Raw genomic sequence first — 18,696 nt, 5'->3', positions numbered from 1 at the left:
TGACAATAGCCTCATAAAAATGTAAAGCTTATATACAAATTTTAAGCCAATGAAATTAAAGCATACCATAAATGAAAAGGCTATCTTTGTATATTTTAACTTCCTTAAAAGACTTTATAATTTTGGCTGACATATAGAGAATACTATTTTAACTTGTTCATGCGCAGTGCATTAGTGTTAATAATAATATGTGTCTAGCTAGCAGTAAGTAACAGTGTTTTGATTGACAACAGCAACTGAATGTACATATCACAGTCCTAAATACATTGCCCTTAAAACAGCATTTAATCCATTACTAACTAAACTCTGACTAATCCTATCTAAATGAATTTCATTTATAACTCTTTATTCCATATTTTACACATCATAAACTTAAATAATGATTTGGTGATAGATGTATTATTTTATTTTATATCTAAATGTTTTATCTATGAAGAACATATTTAATGTGTAATTCTTCTTTGAAACTGTATATTCTAATCATGATTTTATAACTCCACACAGTTTACTCAATTTTTCTGGAGGAACCACTATTGAATCAGTGTTGTCCAGAGTCACCAAAACCTCCCTCAAACGGAGGTGTTCAAGTTTGAACCTGAAAGAAACCACTTCTGAATCCGTCAGTGGTAAGGCACTTCCTGAATCAGAAAGTTCACCTTCAGATAGAACCACCATACCCTCCAATTCAGAGCCCTGGGAGGGTACCTCTGAGATCACCAGCATATCAGAAGCTGCATTGACCACATGGTTTCCCTTTCTTTTTGCGCTTGCCTTGAAATATGGGAAAGGCAGAAAACGCATCAGAAAGTGTAGATGACATAACTGCAGCTATGTCCTTTAACGTGACCGCAGTAGAAACTGAAGAAGTACTTGGCACCGCTTGAGCGGGTGTTAAGGGCTGTGACGCTTGGGAGAAAGCTGCGGCATACTCTGCATCTCATCGGTAGATTCCTGAGAAGCATCAGTTTTGGGCAACCTTTGATCAAATACAATTTGATCTCTATAGTGTAAGGCCCTCTCAACAGATGAGGGACAAAAAGTAACAGGAGGTTCCACATTGGCATTTTATCTTCTGAATCCATGATAACAAACAGCAAGAAAAACAAAAATTGGTCTTGGCTCCTTTAAATGATGAAGTGTGCAAACATAAATATAACCGTTTGTTCTAAAAACTTAACCAGATACTGTGCCTTTAAAAGTAAAACGTCTATAATTTTTCTGAAAAATTTGACAATCAGCTTCTATGCAATATCTTAGATAGAAAAAATAACACCTCTTCGCCTCAACAGCTCTGGTGAGGCGCCTACCTACCCCCACAGTACACCGACCAGGCTAGGAAGACTCCCGATCCTGACACTGATACTAAAGACCGCCTGCTTATCTAACCATGCGGTCTCAGAAGCTTGCTGTGCGATGCAGGTCACTGGAGTGGCGGAACTCCGGAACAGAAAACACTGCGCGGCTTCTCTTAGAGCGCGCCAAAGTTAACCCCACCCTTCGTGGGCGATACTCAAAACCATCCGGCCACAAAGAAAGTAAAAAAATAAGTACTGCGTTGCTCCGCTAACGTTATCAAATCACTTGCACAGAAAACAAACAATGTAAAGTCCTGTACCGGAACCTTCCTGTTTGAATGAAAGCTCCGGTCATTATAGGCCTAGCGTCATTGCCCATATCTAAATCAAGTGACTGACAGGAGAGCTCTCTTACTTTTTGGAAAGATTCCAAGTCTCCCAGTCCCGGTATAACTGAGAAAACAGCGTCGGTTATCATGAATTAAGTGACACCACTAGCTGCTCAATAGGGAAGGCCTTCCTTAAAGAGACCCCATCTCCCCCACAATGAAAAATTACCTTGCTGCTGTTCGACAGCATGATAGTTCTCACAGGATCCAGAGGTCTTCTCCCTCTCCAAGCCCTGTGGACACAGATAGGGCCTTAGTTAATATCTGCTAAGACCATCATAAGAAGGGCAGCACTGAGTATGGGAGGCGCAGTAAGAGTTAAGTCCCACCAGTTCCCTTTGCTTTAAAAGCCACCTGTAGCTCTACTCTAGAGGCTGAGAAGGAATACGGCTACACCCTATAATAAAATAGCACTCACTGGTACCATTTTAAAATAAACTCTTGATTGAAGAATCTAAACTAACACCTCACTTTACCACTTCCTATCACTAACACAGGCAAAGAGAATGACTGGAGTGGGAGGGAAGGGAGGAGCTATATATACAGCTCTGCTATGGTGCTCTTTGCCTCCTCCTGCTGACCAGGAGGCGTAATCCCACAAGTAAGGATGAAATCAGTGGACTCATTGTGTCTTTAAAAAGAAAAAGCCACACAGCTACTGATCACAGTGCATGAGAATTGGGTGCAGGCCCAGAGGCTGCTGGGTAATGAGAAGAGGTGCACACGGGGTACTCACCAGCTGGAACTGCTGGATCTGGGGAAGTTGGCTCAGCATGGCGATCTGCTGAGGGGAGAGCTGGGGCCCCATGTTAAACAGCCCTGGGCTCATGTTACTGTTAGGGAACTGCTTCAGCATGGATGCCGAGACCTGGGAGGTAAACATAGGGAAGGAAGAAGGGAGAGGAGAGACAAGGAGAGGAGAGACAAGGAGGGGAGAGGCCGAGGAGAGACAAGGAGGGGAGAGGCCGAGGAGAGACAAGGAGGGGAGAGGCCGAGGAGAGACAAGGAGGGGAGAGGCCGAGGAGAGACAAGGAGGGGAGAGACAAGGAGGGGAGTGGCAGAGGAGAGACAAGGAGGGGAGAGACAGGGAGGTAAGAGGCAGAGGAGAGACAAGGAGGGGAGAGACAGGGAGGTAAGAGGCCGAGGAGAGATAGGGAGCGGAGAGACGGGGAGGGAAGAGGCCGGGGAGAGACAGGCGACAGAGGGAGAGGCCGGGGAGAGACAGGCGAGAGACAGAGGAGTCAGGAGAGGGGGAGAAGCAGGGGGAAAGAGGAGAGAAGGGGGGGGAAGGGAGAGAAGGAGGGGGAAGGGAGAGTAGGAGGGGGAAGGGAGAGAAGGAGGGGGAAGGGAGAGAAGGGGGGGGAAGGGAGAGAAGGGGGGGAAAGGGAGAGAAGGGGGGGAAAGGGAGAGAAGGGGGGGAAAGGGAGAGAAGGGGGGGAAAGGGAGAGAAGGGGGGGAAAGGGAGAGAAGGGGGAAAGGGAGAGAAGGGGGAAAGGAAGAGAAGGGGGAAAGGGAGAGAAGGGGGAAAGGGAGAGAAGGGGGAAAGGGAGAGAAAGGGAAAGGGAGAAAAGGGGGAAAGGGAGAAAAGGGGGAAAGGGAGAAAAGGGGGAAAGGGAGAAAAGGGGGAAAGGGAGAAAAGGGGGAAAGGGAGAGAAGGGGGAAAGGGAGAGAAGGGGGAAAGGGAGAGAAGGGGGAAAGGGAGAGAAGGGGGAAAGGGAGAGAAGGGGGAAAGGGAGAGAAGGGGGAAAGGGAGAGAAGGGGGAAAGGGAGAAAAGGGGGAAAGGGAGAAAAGGGGGAAAGGGAGAAAAGGGGGAAAGGGAGAAAAGGGGGAAAGGGAGAAAAGGGGGAAAGGGAGAAAAGGGGGAAAGGGAGAAAAGGGGGAAAGGGAGAAAAGGAGAGAAGGGGGAAAGGGAGAGAAGGGGGAAAGGGAGAGAAGGGGGAAAGGGAGAGAAGGGGGGAGGGAGAGAAGGGGGGAGGGAGAGAAGGGGGGAGGGAGAGAAGGGGGGAGGGAGAGAAGGGGGGAGGGAGAAGAGATACAGGGACGGAAGCGGAGAGGCAGGTTAGGTTGAGGAGAGGAGAAGCAGGATCAGAGAAAGAGGAAAACACAGGCAGGGTAAAGGAGATGACGCACAGTGTAAAGTACAAATGTAGTTTGAAAATAGGAAAAGGTGAATGGGGGGGGCAGGTGTGGACAGAAGACAGAGAGAGGAAAAACAGAGAGGGAGAACGGAAGAACGGAGGCGATAAGTGAAGGTAAAAAAGGAACATGGGGTAAAGGAAGAGAGAGGAGAGGGAGGATGTCATCAATACAGGGAGCTCAGCAGTCTGATCTTACACTGTGATTTGTTCTTCATAAGATTATGGTGGGTCATAAAAAGTAATAAAAAGCCCCTGCAGAAATCAGGTCATAAAACCATCTGCATTTTGTACAAACCCATATTATAAAAGGATCTATGCATGGACCTCTCATATACTTACTAACCTTTCACACAGATCCAGTTATTAGTGTTTACAAGCTGAGAAATAAACTACACCCAACCCCTGAGGAGCCGTCTTGTGTGTGAGATGGGTACATGGTGCATGTTAAAAACTCTCAAGCTAAAACAGGGCAGCAGATTTGAAAATTAATTTAACAAAATTAATACTTCTTGAGGTTTTCTTTTTTTTCCTCGTGTGACTCCAACTATTTTAGCACAAGCGGTGGGATGTTACAAACGCTATCCATTAGAATATACCGCTACAGCAGAAAATGGTATTTACATACTTGGTTAAATCTCTTTACATTCTGAGCGATTGCACATGAAGTAAAAGATGACTGTAGAAAATCAGGTTAATAGGTAGCTATAAACAGGCAGGAACTTAAAAAAACACTATCCCCCCCACAAACCCTCTTATCTTGCCCTTTAGTTTTCGACCAGAGCCTGACAAAATTGTTTAAAATTCAGGGGGAAAAAAATCTTATTCCATGGTGATTTGGATGTGAGTGTGTATATAAATATTACGTACAAAAATAGATCTGCACTCTGAATTTCTATTAAAAACAGAATTTATGTTTACCTGATAAATTACTTTCTCCAACGGTGTGTCCGGTCCACGGCGTCATCCTTACTTGTGGGATATTCTCTTCCCCAACAGGAAATGGCAAAGAGCCCAGCAAAGCTGGTCACATGATCCCTCCTAGGCTCCGCCTTCCCCAGTCATTCGACCGACGTAAAGGAGGAATATTTGCATAGGAGAAATCATATGATACCGTGGTGACTGTAGTTAGAGAAAATAAATCATCAGACCTGATTAAAAAACCAGGGCGGGCCGTGGACCGGACACACCGTTGGAGAAAGTAATTTATCAGGTAAACATAAATTCTGTTTTCTCCAACATAGGTGTGTCCGGTCCACGGCGTCATCCTTACTTGTGGGAACCAATACCAAAGCTTTAGGACACGGATGATGGGAGGGAGCAAATCAGGTCACCTAGATGGAAGGCACCACGGCTTGCAAAACCTTTCTCCCAAAAATAGCCTCAGAAGAAGCAAAAGTATCAAATTTGTAAAATTTAGTAAAAGTGTGCAGTGAAGACCAAGTCGCTGCCTTACATATCTGATCAACAGAAGCCTCGTTCTTGAAGGCCCATGTGGAAGCCACGGCCCTAGTGGAATGAGCTGTGATTCTTTCAGGAGGCTGCCGTCCGGCAGTCTCATAAGCCAATCTGATGATGCTTTTAAGCCAAAAAGAGAGAGAGGTAGAAGTTGCTTTTTGACCTCTCCTTTTACCAGAATAAACAACAAACAAGGAAGATGTTTGTCTGAAATCCTTTGTAGCCTCTAAATAGAATTTTAGAGCACGAACTACATCCAAATTGTGCAACAAACGTTCCTTCTTTGAAACTGGATTCGGACACAAAGAAGGCACGACTATCTCCTGGTTAATATTTTTGTTAGAAACAACTTTCGGAAGAAAACCAGGTTTAGTACGCAAAACCACCTTATCTGCATGGAACACCAGATAAGGAGGAGAACACTGCAGAGCAGATAACTCTGAAACTCTTCTAGCAGAAGAAATTGCAACCAAAAACAAAACTTTCCAAGATAATAACTTGATATCAACGGAATGTAGGGGTTCAAACGGAACCCCCTGAAGAACTGAAAGAACTAAATTGAGACTCCAAGGAGGAGTCAAAGGTTTGTAAACAGGCTTGATTCTAACCAGAGCCTGAACAAAAGCTTGAACATCTGGCACAGCCGCCAGCTTTTTGTGAAGTAAAACAGATAAAGCAGAAATCTGTCCCTTCAAAGAACTTGCAGATAATCCTTTCTCCAAACCTTCTTGAAGAAAGGATAGAATCTTAGGAATTTTTATCTTGTTCCATGGGAATCCTTTAGATTCACACCAACAGATATATTTTTTCCATATTTTATGGTAGATTTTTCTAGTTACAGGCTTTCTGGCCTGAACAAGAGTATCAATGACAGAATCTGAGAACCCTCGCTTTGATAAAATCAAGCGTTCAATCTCCAAGCAGTCAGTTGGAGTGAGGCCAGATTCGGATGTTCGAACGGACCTTGAACAAGAAGGTCCTGTCTCAAAGGTAGCCTCCATGGTGGAGCCGATGACATATTCACCAGATCTGCATACCAAGTCCTGCGTGGCCACGCAGGAGCTATCAAGATCACCGATACCCTCTCCTGTTTGATCCTGGCTACCAGCCTGGGAATGAGAGGAAACGGTGGGAACACATAAGCTAGGTTGAAGCTCCAAGGTGCTACTAGTGCATCCACTAGAGTCGCCTTGGGATCCCTGGATCTGGACCCGTAGCAAGGAACCTTGAAGTTCTGACGAGACGCCATCAGATCCATGTCTGGAATGCCCCACAATTGAATTATTTGGGCAAAGATTTCCGGATGGAGTTCCCACTCCCCCGGATGAAATGTCTGACGACTCAGAAAATCCGCTTCCCAATTTTCCACTCCTGGGATGTGGATTGCAGACAAGTGGCAGGAGTGAGTCTCCGCCCATTGAATTATTTTGGTCACTTCTTCCATCGCCAGGGAACTCCTTGTTCCCCCCTGATGGTTGATATACGCAACAGTCGTCATGTTGTCTGATTGAAACCGTATGAATTTGGCCTTTGCTAGCTGAGGCCAAGCCTTGAGAGCATTGAATATCGCTCTCAGTTCCAGAATATTTATCGGGAGAAGAGATTCTTCCCGAGACCAAAGACCCTGAGCTTTCAGGGGTTCCCAGACCGCGCCCCAGCCCACCAGACTGGCGTCGGTCGTGACAATGACCCACTCTGGTCTGCGGAAGCTCATCCCTTGTGACAGGTTATCCAGGGTCAGCCACCAACGGAGTGAATCTCTGGTCCTCTGATCTACTTGTATCGTCGGAGACAAGTCTGTATAATCCCCATTCCACTGACTGAGCATGCACAGTTGTAATGGTCTTAGATGAATTCGCGCAAAAGGAACTATGTCCATTGCCGCGACCATCAAACCTATTACTTCCATGCACTGCGCTATGGAAGGAAGAAGAACAGAATGAAGTACTTGACAAGAGCTTAGAAGTTTTGATTTTCTGGCCTCTGTCAGAAAAATCCTCATTTCTAAGGAGTCTATTATTGTTCCCAAGAAGGGAACTCTTGTTGACGGAGATAGAGAACTTTTTTCTACGTTCACTTTCCACCCGTGAGATCTGAGAAAGGCCAGGACAATGTCCGTATGAGCCTTTGCTTGTGGTAGAGACGACGCTTGAATCAGTATGTCGTCCAAGTAAGGTACTACTGCAATGCCCCTTGGTCTTAGCACCGCTAGAAGGGACCCTAGTACCTTTGTGAAAATTCTTGGAGCAGTGGCTAATCCGAATGGAAGTGCCACAAACTGGTAATGCTTGTCCAGAAAGGCGAACCTTAGGAACCGATGATGTTCCTTGTGGATAGGAATATGTAGATACGCATCCTTTAAATCCACCGTGGTCATGAATTGACCTTCCTGGATGGTAGGAAGAATTGTCCGAATGGTTTCCATTTTGAACGATGGAACCTTGAGAAATTTGTTTAGGATCTTGAGATCTAAGATTGGTCTGAATGTTCCCTCTTTTTTGGGAACTATGAACAGATTGGAGTAGAATCCCATCCCTTGTTCTCCTAATGGAACAGGATGAATCACTCCCATTTTTAACAGGTCTTCTACACAATGTAAGAATGCCTGTCTTTTTATGTGGTCTGAAGACAATTGAGACCTGTGGAACCTCCCCCTTGGGGGTAGCTCCTTGAATTCCAGAAGATAACCTTGGGAGACTATTTCTAGCGCCCAAGGATCCAGAACATCTCTTGCCCAAGCCTGAGCGAAGAGAGAAAGTCTGCCCCCCACCAGATCCGGTCCCGGATCGGGGGCCAACATCTCATGCTGTCTTGGTAGCAGTGGCAGGTTTCTTGGCCTGCTTACCTTTGTTCCAGCCTTGCATTGGCCTCCAGGCTGGCTTGGTTTGAGAAGTATTACCCTCTTGCTTAGAGGATGTAGAACTTGGGGCTGGTCCGTTTCTGCGAAAGGGACGAAAATTTGGTTTATTTTTAGCCTTGAAAGACCTATCCTGAGGAAGGGCGTGGCCCTTACCCCCAGTGATATCTGAAATAATCTCTTTCAAGTCAGGGCCAAACAGCGTTTTCCCCTTGAAAGGTATGTTAAGCAATTTGTTCTTGGAAGACGCATCCGCTGACCAAGATTTTAGCCAAAGCGCTCTGCGCGCCACAATAGCAAACCCCGAATTTTTCGCCGCTAATCTAGCCAATTGCAAAGTGGCGTCTAAAGTAAAAGAGTTAGCCAATTTAAGAGCATGAATTCTGTCCATAATCTCCTCATAAGAAGAATCTTTATTGAGCGACTTTTCTAGTTCATCGAACCAGAAACACGCTGCTGTAGTGACAGGAACAATGCATGAAATTGGTTGTAGAAGGTAACCTTGCTGAACAAACATCTTTTTAAGCAAACCCTCTAATTTTTTATCCATAGGATCTTTGAAAGCACAACTATCTTCTATAGGGATAGTAGTGCGTTTGTTTAGAGTAGAAACCGCCCCCTCGACCTTGGGGACTGTCTGCCATAAGTCCTTTCTGGGGTCGACCATAGGAAACAATTTCTTAAATATAGGGGGAGGGACAAAAGGTATGCCGGGCCTTTCCCATTCTTTGTTTACAATGTCCGCCACCCGCTTGGGTATAGGAAAAGCTTCGGGGGGCCCCGGGACCTCTAGGAACTTGTCCATCTTACATAATTTCTCTGGAATGACCAAATTGTCACAATCATCCAGAGTAGATAACACCTCCTTAAGCAGAGCGCGGAGATGTTCCAATTTAAATTTGAATGTAATCACATCAGGTTCAGCTTGTTGAGAAATTTTCCCTGAATCTGAAATTTCTCCCTCAGACAAAACCTCCCTGGCCCCCTCAGACTGGTGTAGGGGCATGTCAGAACCATTAACATCAGCGTCCTCATGCTCTTCGGTATTTTCTAAAACAGAGCAGTCGCGCTTTCGCTGATAAGTGGGCATTTTGGCTAAAATGTTTTTGATAGAATTATCCATTACAGCCGTTAATTGTTGCATAGTAAGGAGTATTGGCGCACTAGATGTACTAGGGGCCTCCTGTGTGGGCAAGACTGGCGTAGACGAAGGAGGGGATGATGCAGTACCATGCTTACTCCCCTCACTTGAGGAATCATCTTGGGCATCATTTTCTCTAAATTTTGTGTCACATACATCACATCTATTTAAATGAGAAGGAACCTTGGCTTCCTCACATACAGAACATAGTCTGATAGTTCAGACATGTTAAACAGGCATAAACTTGATAACAAAGTACAAAAAACGTTTTAAAATAAAACCGTTACTGTCACTTTAAATTTTAAACTGAACACACTTTATTACTGAAAATGTGAAAAAGTATGAAGGAATTGTTCAAAATTCACCAAAATTTCACCACAGCGTCTTAAAGCCTTAAAAGTATTGCACACCAAATTTGAAAGCTTTAACTCTTAAAATAACGGAACCGGAGCCGTTTTTATATTTAACCCCTATACAGTCCCTGGTATCTGCTTTGCTGAGACCCAACCAAGCCCAGAGGGGAATACGATACCAAATGACGCCTTCAGTAAGCTTTTTCTATGTATCTGAGCTCCTCACACATGCATCTGCATGCCTTGCTTCCCAAAAACAACTGCGCATTAGAGGCGCGAAAATGAGGCTCTGCCTATGATTAGAGAAGGCCCCCAGTGAAAAAGGTGTCCAATACAGTGCCTGCCGGTTATTTAACATAATTCCCAAGAATAAAATAACTCCTCAAAGCTATAAACTATTAAAAATGCTTATAAATCAATCGTTTTAGCCCAGAAAAATGTCTACCAGTCTTTAAAGCCCTTGTGAAGCCCTTTATTCTTATTTAATAAAAATGGCTTACCGGATCCCATAGGGAAAATGACAGCTTCCAGCATTACCAAGTCTTGTTAGAAATGTGTCATACCTCAAGCAGCAAAAGTCTGCTCACTGTTTCCCCCAACTGAAGTTAATTCCTCTCAACAGTCCTGTGTGGAAACAGCCATCGATTTTAGTAACGTTGCTAAAATCATTTTCCTCTTACAAACAGAAATCTTCATCTCTTTTCTGTTTCAGAGTAAATAGTACATACCAGCACTATTTTAAAATAAACTCTTGATTGAAGAATAAAAACTACATTTAAACACCAAAAAACTCTAAGCCATCTCCGTGGAGATGTTGCCTGTACAACGGCAAAGAGAATGACTGGGGAAGGCGGAGCCTAGGAGGGATCATGTGACCAGCTTTGCTGGGCTCTTTGCCATTTCCTGTTGGGGAAGAGAATATCCCACAAGTAAGGATGACGCCGTGGACCGGACACACCTATGTTGGAGAAATAGTGCAATTTATGACTAATATAAATCAACAGTGCAGGATATATATATATATATATATATATATATATATATATTCACACACGCATACATTTCCTGTGTGGAAAGAGGAGTGGGCAAGAAGTGGGGGAGCCTCTTGTTAAATAGGATGAAGTTTCTGCCTCTCTACAAGTAGATGCCAAACTATTAACCCAATTGTGCAGAATCATCTCCTGCTCTGTGTGAAATTATTTACTTGTGTTATCTTTATAACATGCCTTTAAGGATAGAAATAATCACAACCTGTTTACTGTACAAAACACAAAGGGCTAGATTACAAGTGAGGCGCATATTTGAGCTTATGATAATGCATTTTTGGCACTCAATTATATTTTAACGCCTGTTCCCCATTCTGCTCAAATTACAGGTTGCAAGTAAAAGTTGCGATCACATTGACTTTAATGAAGCCTCATTTTGAACTCAAAATTTCACCAGTTCGTGCTAATTTGAGCTCAGGATCGCATTGAGATATATGTATATACACACACACATATATACACCGAAATGTCACGCAAGTAAACTTTTTGTTTAAATCCAGTGAGTGCAATTTCTTTCATGGTCTACATTTACCTTTTACACCCTGGTTGTTGATTGAATACCGGTTAGGTGAGAGTGCTTTTCTTTGGAGATTATATAACATAATTTATGTAAGAACTTACCTGATAAATTCATTTCTTTCATATTAGCAAGAGTCCATGAGCTAGTGACGTATGGGATATACATTCCTACCAGGAGGGGCAAAGTTTCCCAAACCTTAAAATGCCTATAAATACACCCCTCACCACACCCACAATTCAGTTTAACGAATAGCCAAGAAGTGGGGTGATAAGAAAAAAGTGCGAAAGCATATAAAATAAGGAATTGGAATAATTGTGCTTTATACAAAAAAAAATCATAACCACCACAAAAAAAGGGCGGGCCTCATGGACTCTTGCTAATATGAAAGAAATGAATTTATCAGGTAAGTTCTTACATAAATTATGTTTTCTTTCATGTAATTAGCAAGAGTCCATGAGCTAGTGACGTATGGGATAATGACTACCCAAGATGTGGATCTTTCCACACAAGAGTCACTAGAGAGGGAGGGATAAAATAAAGACAGCCAATTCCTGCTGAAAATAATCCACACCCAAAATAAAGTTTAATGAAAAACATAAGCAGAAGATTCAAACTGAAACCGCTGCCTGAAGTACTTTTCTACCAAAAACTGCTTCAGAAGAAGAAAATACAACAAAATGGTAGAATTTGGTAAAAGTATGCAAAGAGGACCAAGTTGCCGCTTTGCAAATCTGATCAACCGAAGCTTCATTCCTAAACGCCCAGGAAGTAGAAACTGACCTAGTAGAATGAGCTGTAATCCTATGAGGCGGAGTCTTACCCGACTCAACATAGGCAAGATGAATTAAAGATTTCAACCAAGATGCCAAAGAAATGGCAGAAGTTTTCTGGCCTTTCTAAAACCGGAAAAGATAACAAATAAACTAGAAGTCTTTCGGAAAGACTTAGTAGCTTCAACATAATATTTCAAAGCTCTAATAACATCCAAAGAATGCAACGATTTCTCCTTAGAATTCTTAGGATTAAGACATAATGAAGGAACCACAATGTCTCTACTAATGTTGTTGGAATTCACAACTTAGGTAAAAATTCAAAAGAAGTTCGCAACACCGCCTTATCCTGATGAAAAATCAGAAAAGGAGACTCACAAGAAAGAGCAGATAATTCAGAAACTCTTCTGGCAGAAGAGATGGCCAAAAGGAACAAAACTTTCCAAGAAAGTAATGTAATATCCAATGAATGCATAGGTTCAAATGGAGGAGCTTGAAGAGCCCCCAGAACCAAATTCAAACTCCAAGGAGGAGAAATTGACTTAATGACAGGCTTTATACGAACCAAAGCTTGTACAAAACAATGAATATCAGGAAGAATAGCAATCTTTCTGTGAAAAAGAACAGAAAGAGCATAGATTTGACCTTTCAAGGAACTTGCGGACAAACCCTTATCTAAACCATCCTGAAGAAACTGTAATATTCTCGGTATTCTAAAAGAATGCCAAGAAAAATGATGAGAAAGACACCAAGAAATATAAGTCTTCCAGACTCTATAATATATCTCTCTGGATACAGATTTACGAGCCTGTAACATAGTATTAATCACAGAGTCAGAGAAACCTCTTTGACCAAGAATCAAGCGTTCAATCTCCATACCTTTAAATTTAAGGATTTCAGATCCTGATGGAAAAAAGGACCTTGAGACAAAAGGTCTGGTCTTAACGGAAGAGTCCACGGTTGGCAAGAGGCCATCCGGACAAGATCCGCATACCAAAACCTGTGAGGCCATGCCGGAGCTACCAGCAGAACAAACGAGCATTCCTTCAGAATCTTGGAGATTACTCTTGGAAGAAGAACTAGAGGCGGAAAGATATAGGCAGGATGATACTTCCAAGGAAGTGATTCGAGATACTTCTTTCATAGCCAGAGGACTGTGAGTCCCTCCTTGATGATTGATGTATGCCACAGTTGTGACATTGTCTATCTGAAAACAAATGAACAACTCTCTCTTCAGAAGAGGCCAAGACTGAAGAGCTCTGAAAATTGCACGGAGTTCCAAAATATTGATCGGAAATCTCACCTCCTGAGATTCCCAAACCCCTTGTGCCGTCAGATACCCCCACACAGCTCCCCAACCTGTAAGACTTGCATCTGTTGAGATTATAGTCCAGGTCGGAAGAACAAAGAAGCCCCCTGAACTAAACGATGGTGATCTGTCCACCATGTCAGAGAGTGTTGTAAAATCAGTTTAAAGATATTAATTGAGATATCTTTGAGTAATCCCTGCACCATTGGTTCAGCATACAGAGCTGAAGAGGTCGCATGTGAAAATGAGCAAAGGAGATCGCATCTGATGCGGCAGTCCTAAGACCCAACATTTCCATGCATAAGGCTACCAAAGGGAATGATTGTGACTGAAGGTTTTGACAAGCTGATATCAATGTTAAACTTCTCTTGTCTGAGAAGGACAGAGTCATAGACACTGAATTTATCTAGAAACCTAAAAAGGTTACCCTTGTCTGAGGAATCAATGAACTGAATGGTAAATTGATCCTCCAACCATGAACTTGAAGAAACAACACAAGTCGATTCGTATGAGATTCTTCGAAAATGAGAAGACTGAGCAAGTACCAAGATATCGTCCAAATAAGGAAATACCAAAACCCTATTCTCTGATTACAGAAAGAAGGGCACCGAGAACCTTTGAAAAAAATTCTTGGAACTGAGGCTAGGCCAAACGGTAGAGCCACAAAACTGGTAATGCTTGTCTAAAAAGAGAATCTCAGACACTAAAAGTGATCTGGATGAATCGGAATATGCAGATACACATCCTGTAAATCTATTGTAGACATATAATGCCCTTGCTAAACAAAAGGCAGGATAGTCCTACAGTAACCATCTTGAATGTTGGTATCCTAACATAACGATTCAAAAATGATAGATCCGGAACTGGTCTGAAGGAATTGACCTTCTTTGGTACAATGAAGAGATAAAATAAAACCCCAGCCCCTGTTCCAGAACTGGAACTGGCATAAATACTCCAGCCAACTCTAGATCTGAAACACATTTCAGAAATGCTGAGCCTTTGCTGTGTTAACTGGGACACGGGAAAGAAAAGAATCTCTTAGCAGGAGGCCTTAACTTGAAGCCAATTCTGTACCTTTCTGAAACAATGTTTCTGAAACCAGAGATTAAGAACGGAATTGATCCAAATTTCTTTGAAGAAAACGTAATCTGCCCCATACCAGCTGAGCTGGAATAAGGGCCGCACCTTCATAGGTACTTAGGAGCTGGCTATAGGTTTCTATAAGGCTTGGATATATTCCAAACTGGAAATAGTTTCCAAACTGATACCGCTCCTGAGGATGAAGGATCAGGCTTTTGTTCCTTGTGAGGAAAGGAACTAAAAATGATTATTTACCCTGGAAAGAAAGGGAAAGCAAAGTTGACTTAGAAGACATGTCAGCATTCCAAGTTTAATCCATAAAGCTTTTCTAGCTAAAATAGCTAGAGACATATACCTGACATCAACTCTAATGATATCAAAAGATGGTATCACCAATAAAATTATTAGCATGTTATAGAATAATAATAATGCTATAAAATTATGATCTGTTACTTGTTGTACTAAAGCTTCTAACCAAAAAGTTGAAGCTGCAGCAACATCCACTAAAAATATAGCAGGTCTAAGAAGATTACCTGAACATAAGTAAGCTTTTCTTAGAAAGGATTCAATTTTCCTATCTAAAGGATCCTTGAATGAAGTACTATCTGCCGTAGGAATAGTAGTACATTAGCAGGAGTAGAGACAGCCCCATAACCTTAGGGATTTTTGTCCCAAAAAACTCTAATCTGTCAGATGGCACAGGATATAATTGCTTAAACGTCTAGAAGGAGTAAATAAATTACCCAAATTATTCCATTCCCTGGAAATTACTTCAGAAATAGCATCAGGGAGATAAAACACTTCTGGAATAACTACAGGAGATTTAAAAACCTTATTTAAACGTTTACATTTAGTATCAAGAGGACCAGAATCCTCTATTTCTAATGCAAATAACACTTCTTTAAGTAAAGAACGAATAAATTCCATCTTGAACAAATACAAAGATTTATCAGCATCAACCTCTGAGACAGAAACCTCTGAACCAGAAGAACCATTATCAGTATCAGAATGATGATGTTCATTTAAAAATTCATCTGAAAAAAGAGAAGTTTTAAAAGACTTTTATGTATACTAGAAGGAGAAATAACAGACATAGCCTTCTTAATGGATTTAAAAAATAAAATCTCTTATGTTATCAGGAACACTCTGAAAATTAGATGTTGACGGAACAGCAACAGGTAATGTAACAGTACTAAAGGAAATTTTATCTGCATTAATAAGTTTGACATGACATGCAATACAAATAACAGCTGGAGAAACAGATACCAAAAGTGAATAGCAGATACACTTAGCTTGGTAGCTCCAGCACTGTGCAGTGATTTTCCTGAAGTATCTTCTGACTCAGTTGCAACGTGGAACATCTTGCAATATGTAAAAGAAAAAAACAACATATAAAGCAAAATTGATCAAATTCCTTAAATGACAGTTTCAGGAATGGGAAAAAATGCCAAAGAACAAGCTTCTAGCAACCAGAAGCAATAAAAAATGAAACTTAAATAATGTGGAGACAAAAGTGACGCCCATATTTTTTCGCGCCAAATAAGACGCCCACATTATTTGGCGCCTAAATGCTTTTTGGCGCCAAAAATGACGCCACATCCGGAACGCCGACATTTTTGGCGCAAAATAACGTCAAAGAATGACGCAACTTCCGGCGACACGTATGACGCCGGAAACGGAAATAGAATTTTTGCGCCAAAAAAGTCTGCGCCAAGAATGACGCAATAAAATGAAGCATTTTCAGCCCCCGCGAGCCTAACAGCCCACAGGGAAAAAGTCAAATTTTAAGGTAAAAAATGTTAAATTAAAATGCATTATCCCAAATATGAAACTGACTGTCTGAAAAATAAGGAAAGTTGAACATTCTGAGTCAAGGCAAATAAATGTTTGAAAACATATATTTAGAACTTTATAAACAAAGTGCCCAACCATAGCTAGGAGTGTCACAGAAAATAAGACTTACTTACCCCAGGACACTCATCTACATATAGCAGATAGCCAAACCAGTACTGAAACGAGAATCAGCAGAGGTAATGGTATATATAAGAGTATATCGTCGATCTGAAAAGGGAGGTAAGAGATGAATCTCTACGACCGATAACAGAGAACCTATGAAATAGACCCCTTAGAAGGAGATCACTGCATTCAAATAGGCAATACTCTCCTCACATCCCTCTGACATTCACTGCACGCTGAGAGGAAAACCGGGCTCCAACTTGCTGCGGAGCGCATATCAACGTAGAATCTAGCACAAACTTACTTCACCACCTCCATCGGAGGCAAAGTTTGTAAAACTGAATTGTGGGTGTGGTGAGGGGTGTATTTATAGGCATTTTAAGGTTTGGGAAACTTTGCCCCTCCTGGTAGGAATGTATATCCCATACGTCACTAGCTCATGGACTCTTGCTAATTACATGAAAGAAATATATATATATATATATATATATATATATATATATATATATATATATAATTAAATATCATTATAAATGTGTTACTATAGATCCCTATGTAAAAGCACATACTGACCTTTTTTTTTTCCCAACATCATAAGCTCAGTTATAACTTTGTAATGCTATATTTTTAGGCAATAGTTTTAATCAGACAGTGCTAATACGAGTGTGACATGTATTTTTGATGTGTTTTGTGCTACTTTCCAGGTTTGCACATATTTTAACACCAGCTTTTCTTAAATGGTGTTTACCAAAGCGCAAATTCGTTATTGTATTATTGTATAATATCAAGGGTAATTAACGTGCGCCCGAAAAGGCAGATTTTTGCCCCAACATTAGCGCATTGAAGGTTGCACCTCACTTGTAATCTAGCCCAAAAAAGTATTAATTAATATACAACTGAGAAGAACAAAATAGCTAACCAGGGAGAACGGCAACAATATATCTCAAGGCTTCCATTTGAGCCAGATGTTATTAAAGACAAGTGAGAATATTGTGTGTGAATTTAGGCGTATTCTAGGGCAGGGACATAACCGCACAAATTAGAGAAATTGTTAGTAAAAGGGACATAAAATTAACAAAACTTCTATCATTCATATAAAAAGCACTAAACCTGCTTTTTTATGGAAAAGGTTAGACCAACTGTTAGCAGGAAATTCAACTTTGCTTTAAGGAATAAGTGCTCATTTGCCAATTTGCAGAAGTCTTAACGTTCTATTGGTGGACAGTGACATGACTCACAACCAAACATCAAAACATTTTTTTACTTTTTTCTTTCCCTTAGCATAAGCAATTCTATCCCTCTACAATTTGAGGAAGTACCCAGCAAGTGTGTGTAACAGCATGCAATGATTTGCACTTACTTGGGGAGAGAGGAACTGGGGAGGCACTTGTGCCCGGAGGTTGGGAGAGGAGTTAAGCGATGGCATGGGATTGTGCATGCCTCGCGATTGTGCACCGCTGTTCCCAAACAGCCCGTGACTGCCACCCTGCGACAACAACATAAAAAGAAAAAAAAATGGATTAGCACAGTGTGACAGACATTCCCAGTGCTTAGTATCAGCATACAGTAACTGTAGCCACGCCCCTGCAGAGCAAGTCTATTCTGACGGTACAAAAACAGTCTGAAATCCTAATATACTTCCAATATCTACATTTCATAGATAAGAAGGCACATAGCCACGTAAGCGTTTAATAACCCAACACACTGAGGCAATATAAATCTATGTATCTGAATTTGTTGCCTTCACATCTAATGATTCCTGACCCTGGAGCAGCGGAACATAATGAGGCTTCAGAAAATACATAAAGACAGTAAAGGTGACAGTTAAAACTGGCGCAAAATCAAGAAAGTAAAAATAAATAAATAAATGGTTTCTGATCGCAAATACAGGGTGGAAAGAAAACATTTTAAGTATCTCTAGAAAATAAGACTCCAGATCAACCTAAAAGCTGCTGTCACTTATTGACACAAGTTAACAATTCCCAAATGAGCTGGAAAGAGGCGCTGGCACCACAATTTGTACTGAAGATCAGATTTTATTCTTCATTATTCCTGAATGAACAAATGCCGGACACTAACTACAGAAGTGCAATCACATAATTACAGTAAATATCACAAGGGATCTGCTATGAATACCATGGCATTTATTGTTGTGATGTTAAAGGGACATTCAAAAATAACATGTGCTAATTCATAACTTCTTGTCACGTTTGCACTATGGATGCCAGATAACTATGCGCTTAACCCGCCCCCAAAAAAATAAATACATAGGTAAAGTCTTGTGAGCCTTGCTGCTCTCCCAACCACAATATAAAGTAACTTGTGGGGTTGTGTGACTCATGCTCCCAACTGACTGACTGACCAGCCCTGAGGCTTGCAGCAACCA

At 41.8% G+C, this 18,696-nt stretch overlaps 2 protein-coding genes across 6 annotated transcripts in view; both read right to left on the bottom strand.

Annotated features, from left to right (window-relative positions):
• Positions 1-18,696, bottom strand: part of FAM83F (family with sequence similarity 83 member F) — an 818,594-nt gene that overhangs the window by 381,946 nt on the left and 417,952 nt on the right. The window lies entirely within an intron of this gene.
• Positions 1-18,696, bottom strand: part of TNRC6B (trinucleotide repeat containing adaptor 6B) — a 330,819-nt gene that overhangs the window by 79,522 nt on the left and 232,601 nt on the right. For 4 of the 5 annotated variants that reach the window (XM_053721289.1, XM_053721285.1, XM_053721286.1 and 1 more), the window contains 2 exons: positions 17,671-17,796; positions 2,421-2,552 (listed from right to left, as the gene is read on the bottom strand). In XM_053721289.1, the coding sequence (XP_053577264.1) occupies positions 2,421-2,552; positions 17,671-17,796 (258 nt within the window). The remainder of the gene's footprint in view (positions 1-2,420; positions 2,553-17,670; positions 17,797-18,696) is intronic. The other variant, XM_053721288.1, reaches the window with a different exon arrangement.

The sequence above is a fragment of the Bombina bombina genome, chromosome 7, assembly GCF_027579735.1.
Source record: "Bombina bombina isolate aBomBom1 chromosome 7, aBomBom1.pri, whole genome shotgun sequence".
Taxonomy (NCBI): domain Eukaryota; kingdom Metazoa; phylum Chordata; class Amphibia; order Anura; family Bombinatoridae; genus Bombina; species Bombina bombina.
This window is presented reverse-complemented; position numbering and strand designations above follow the sequence as displayed.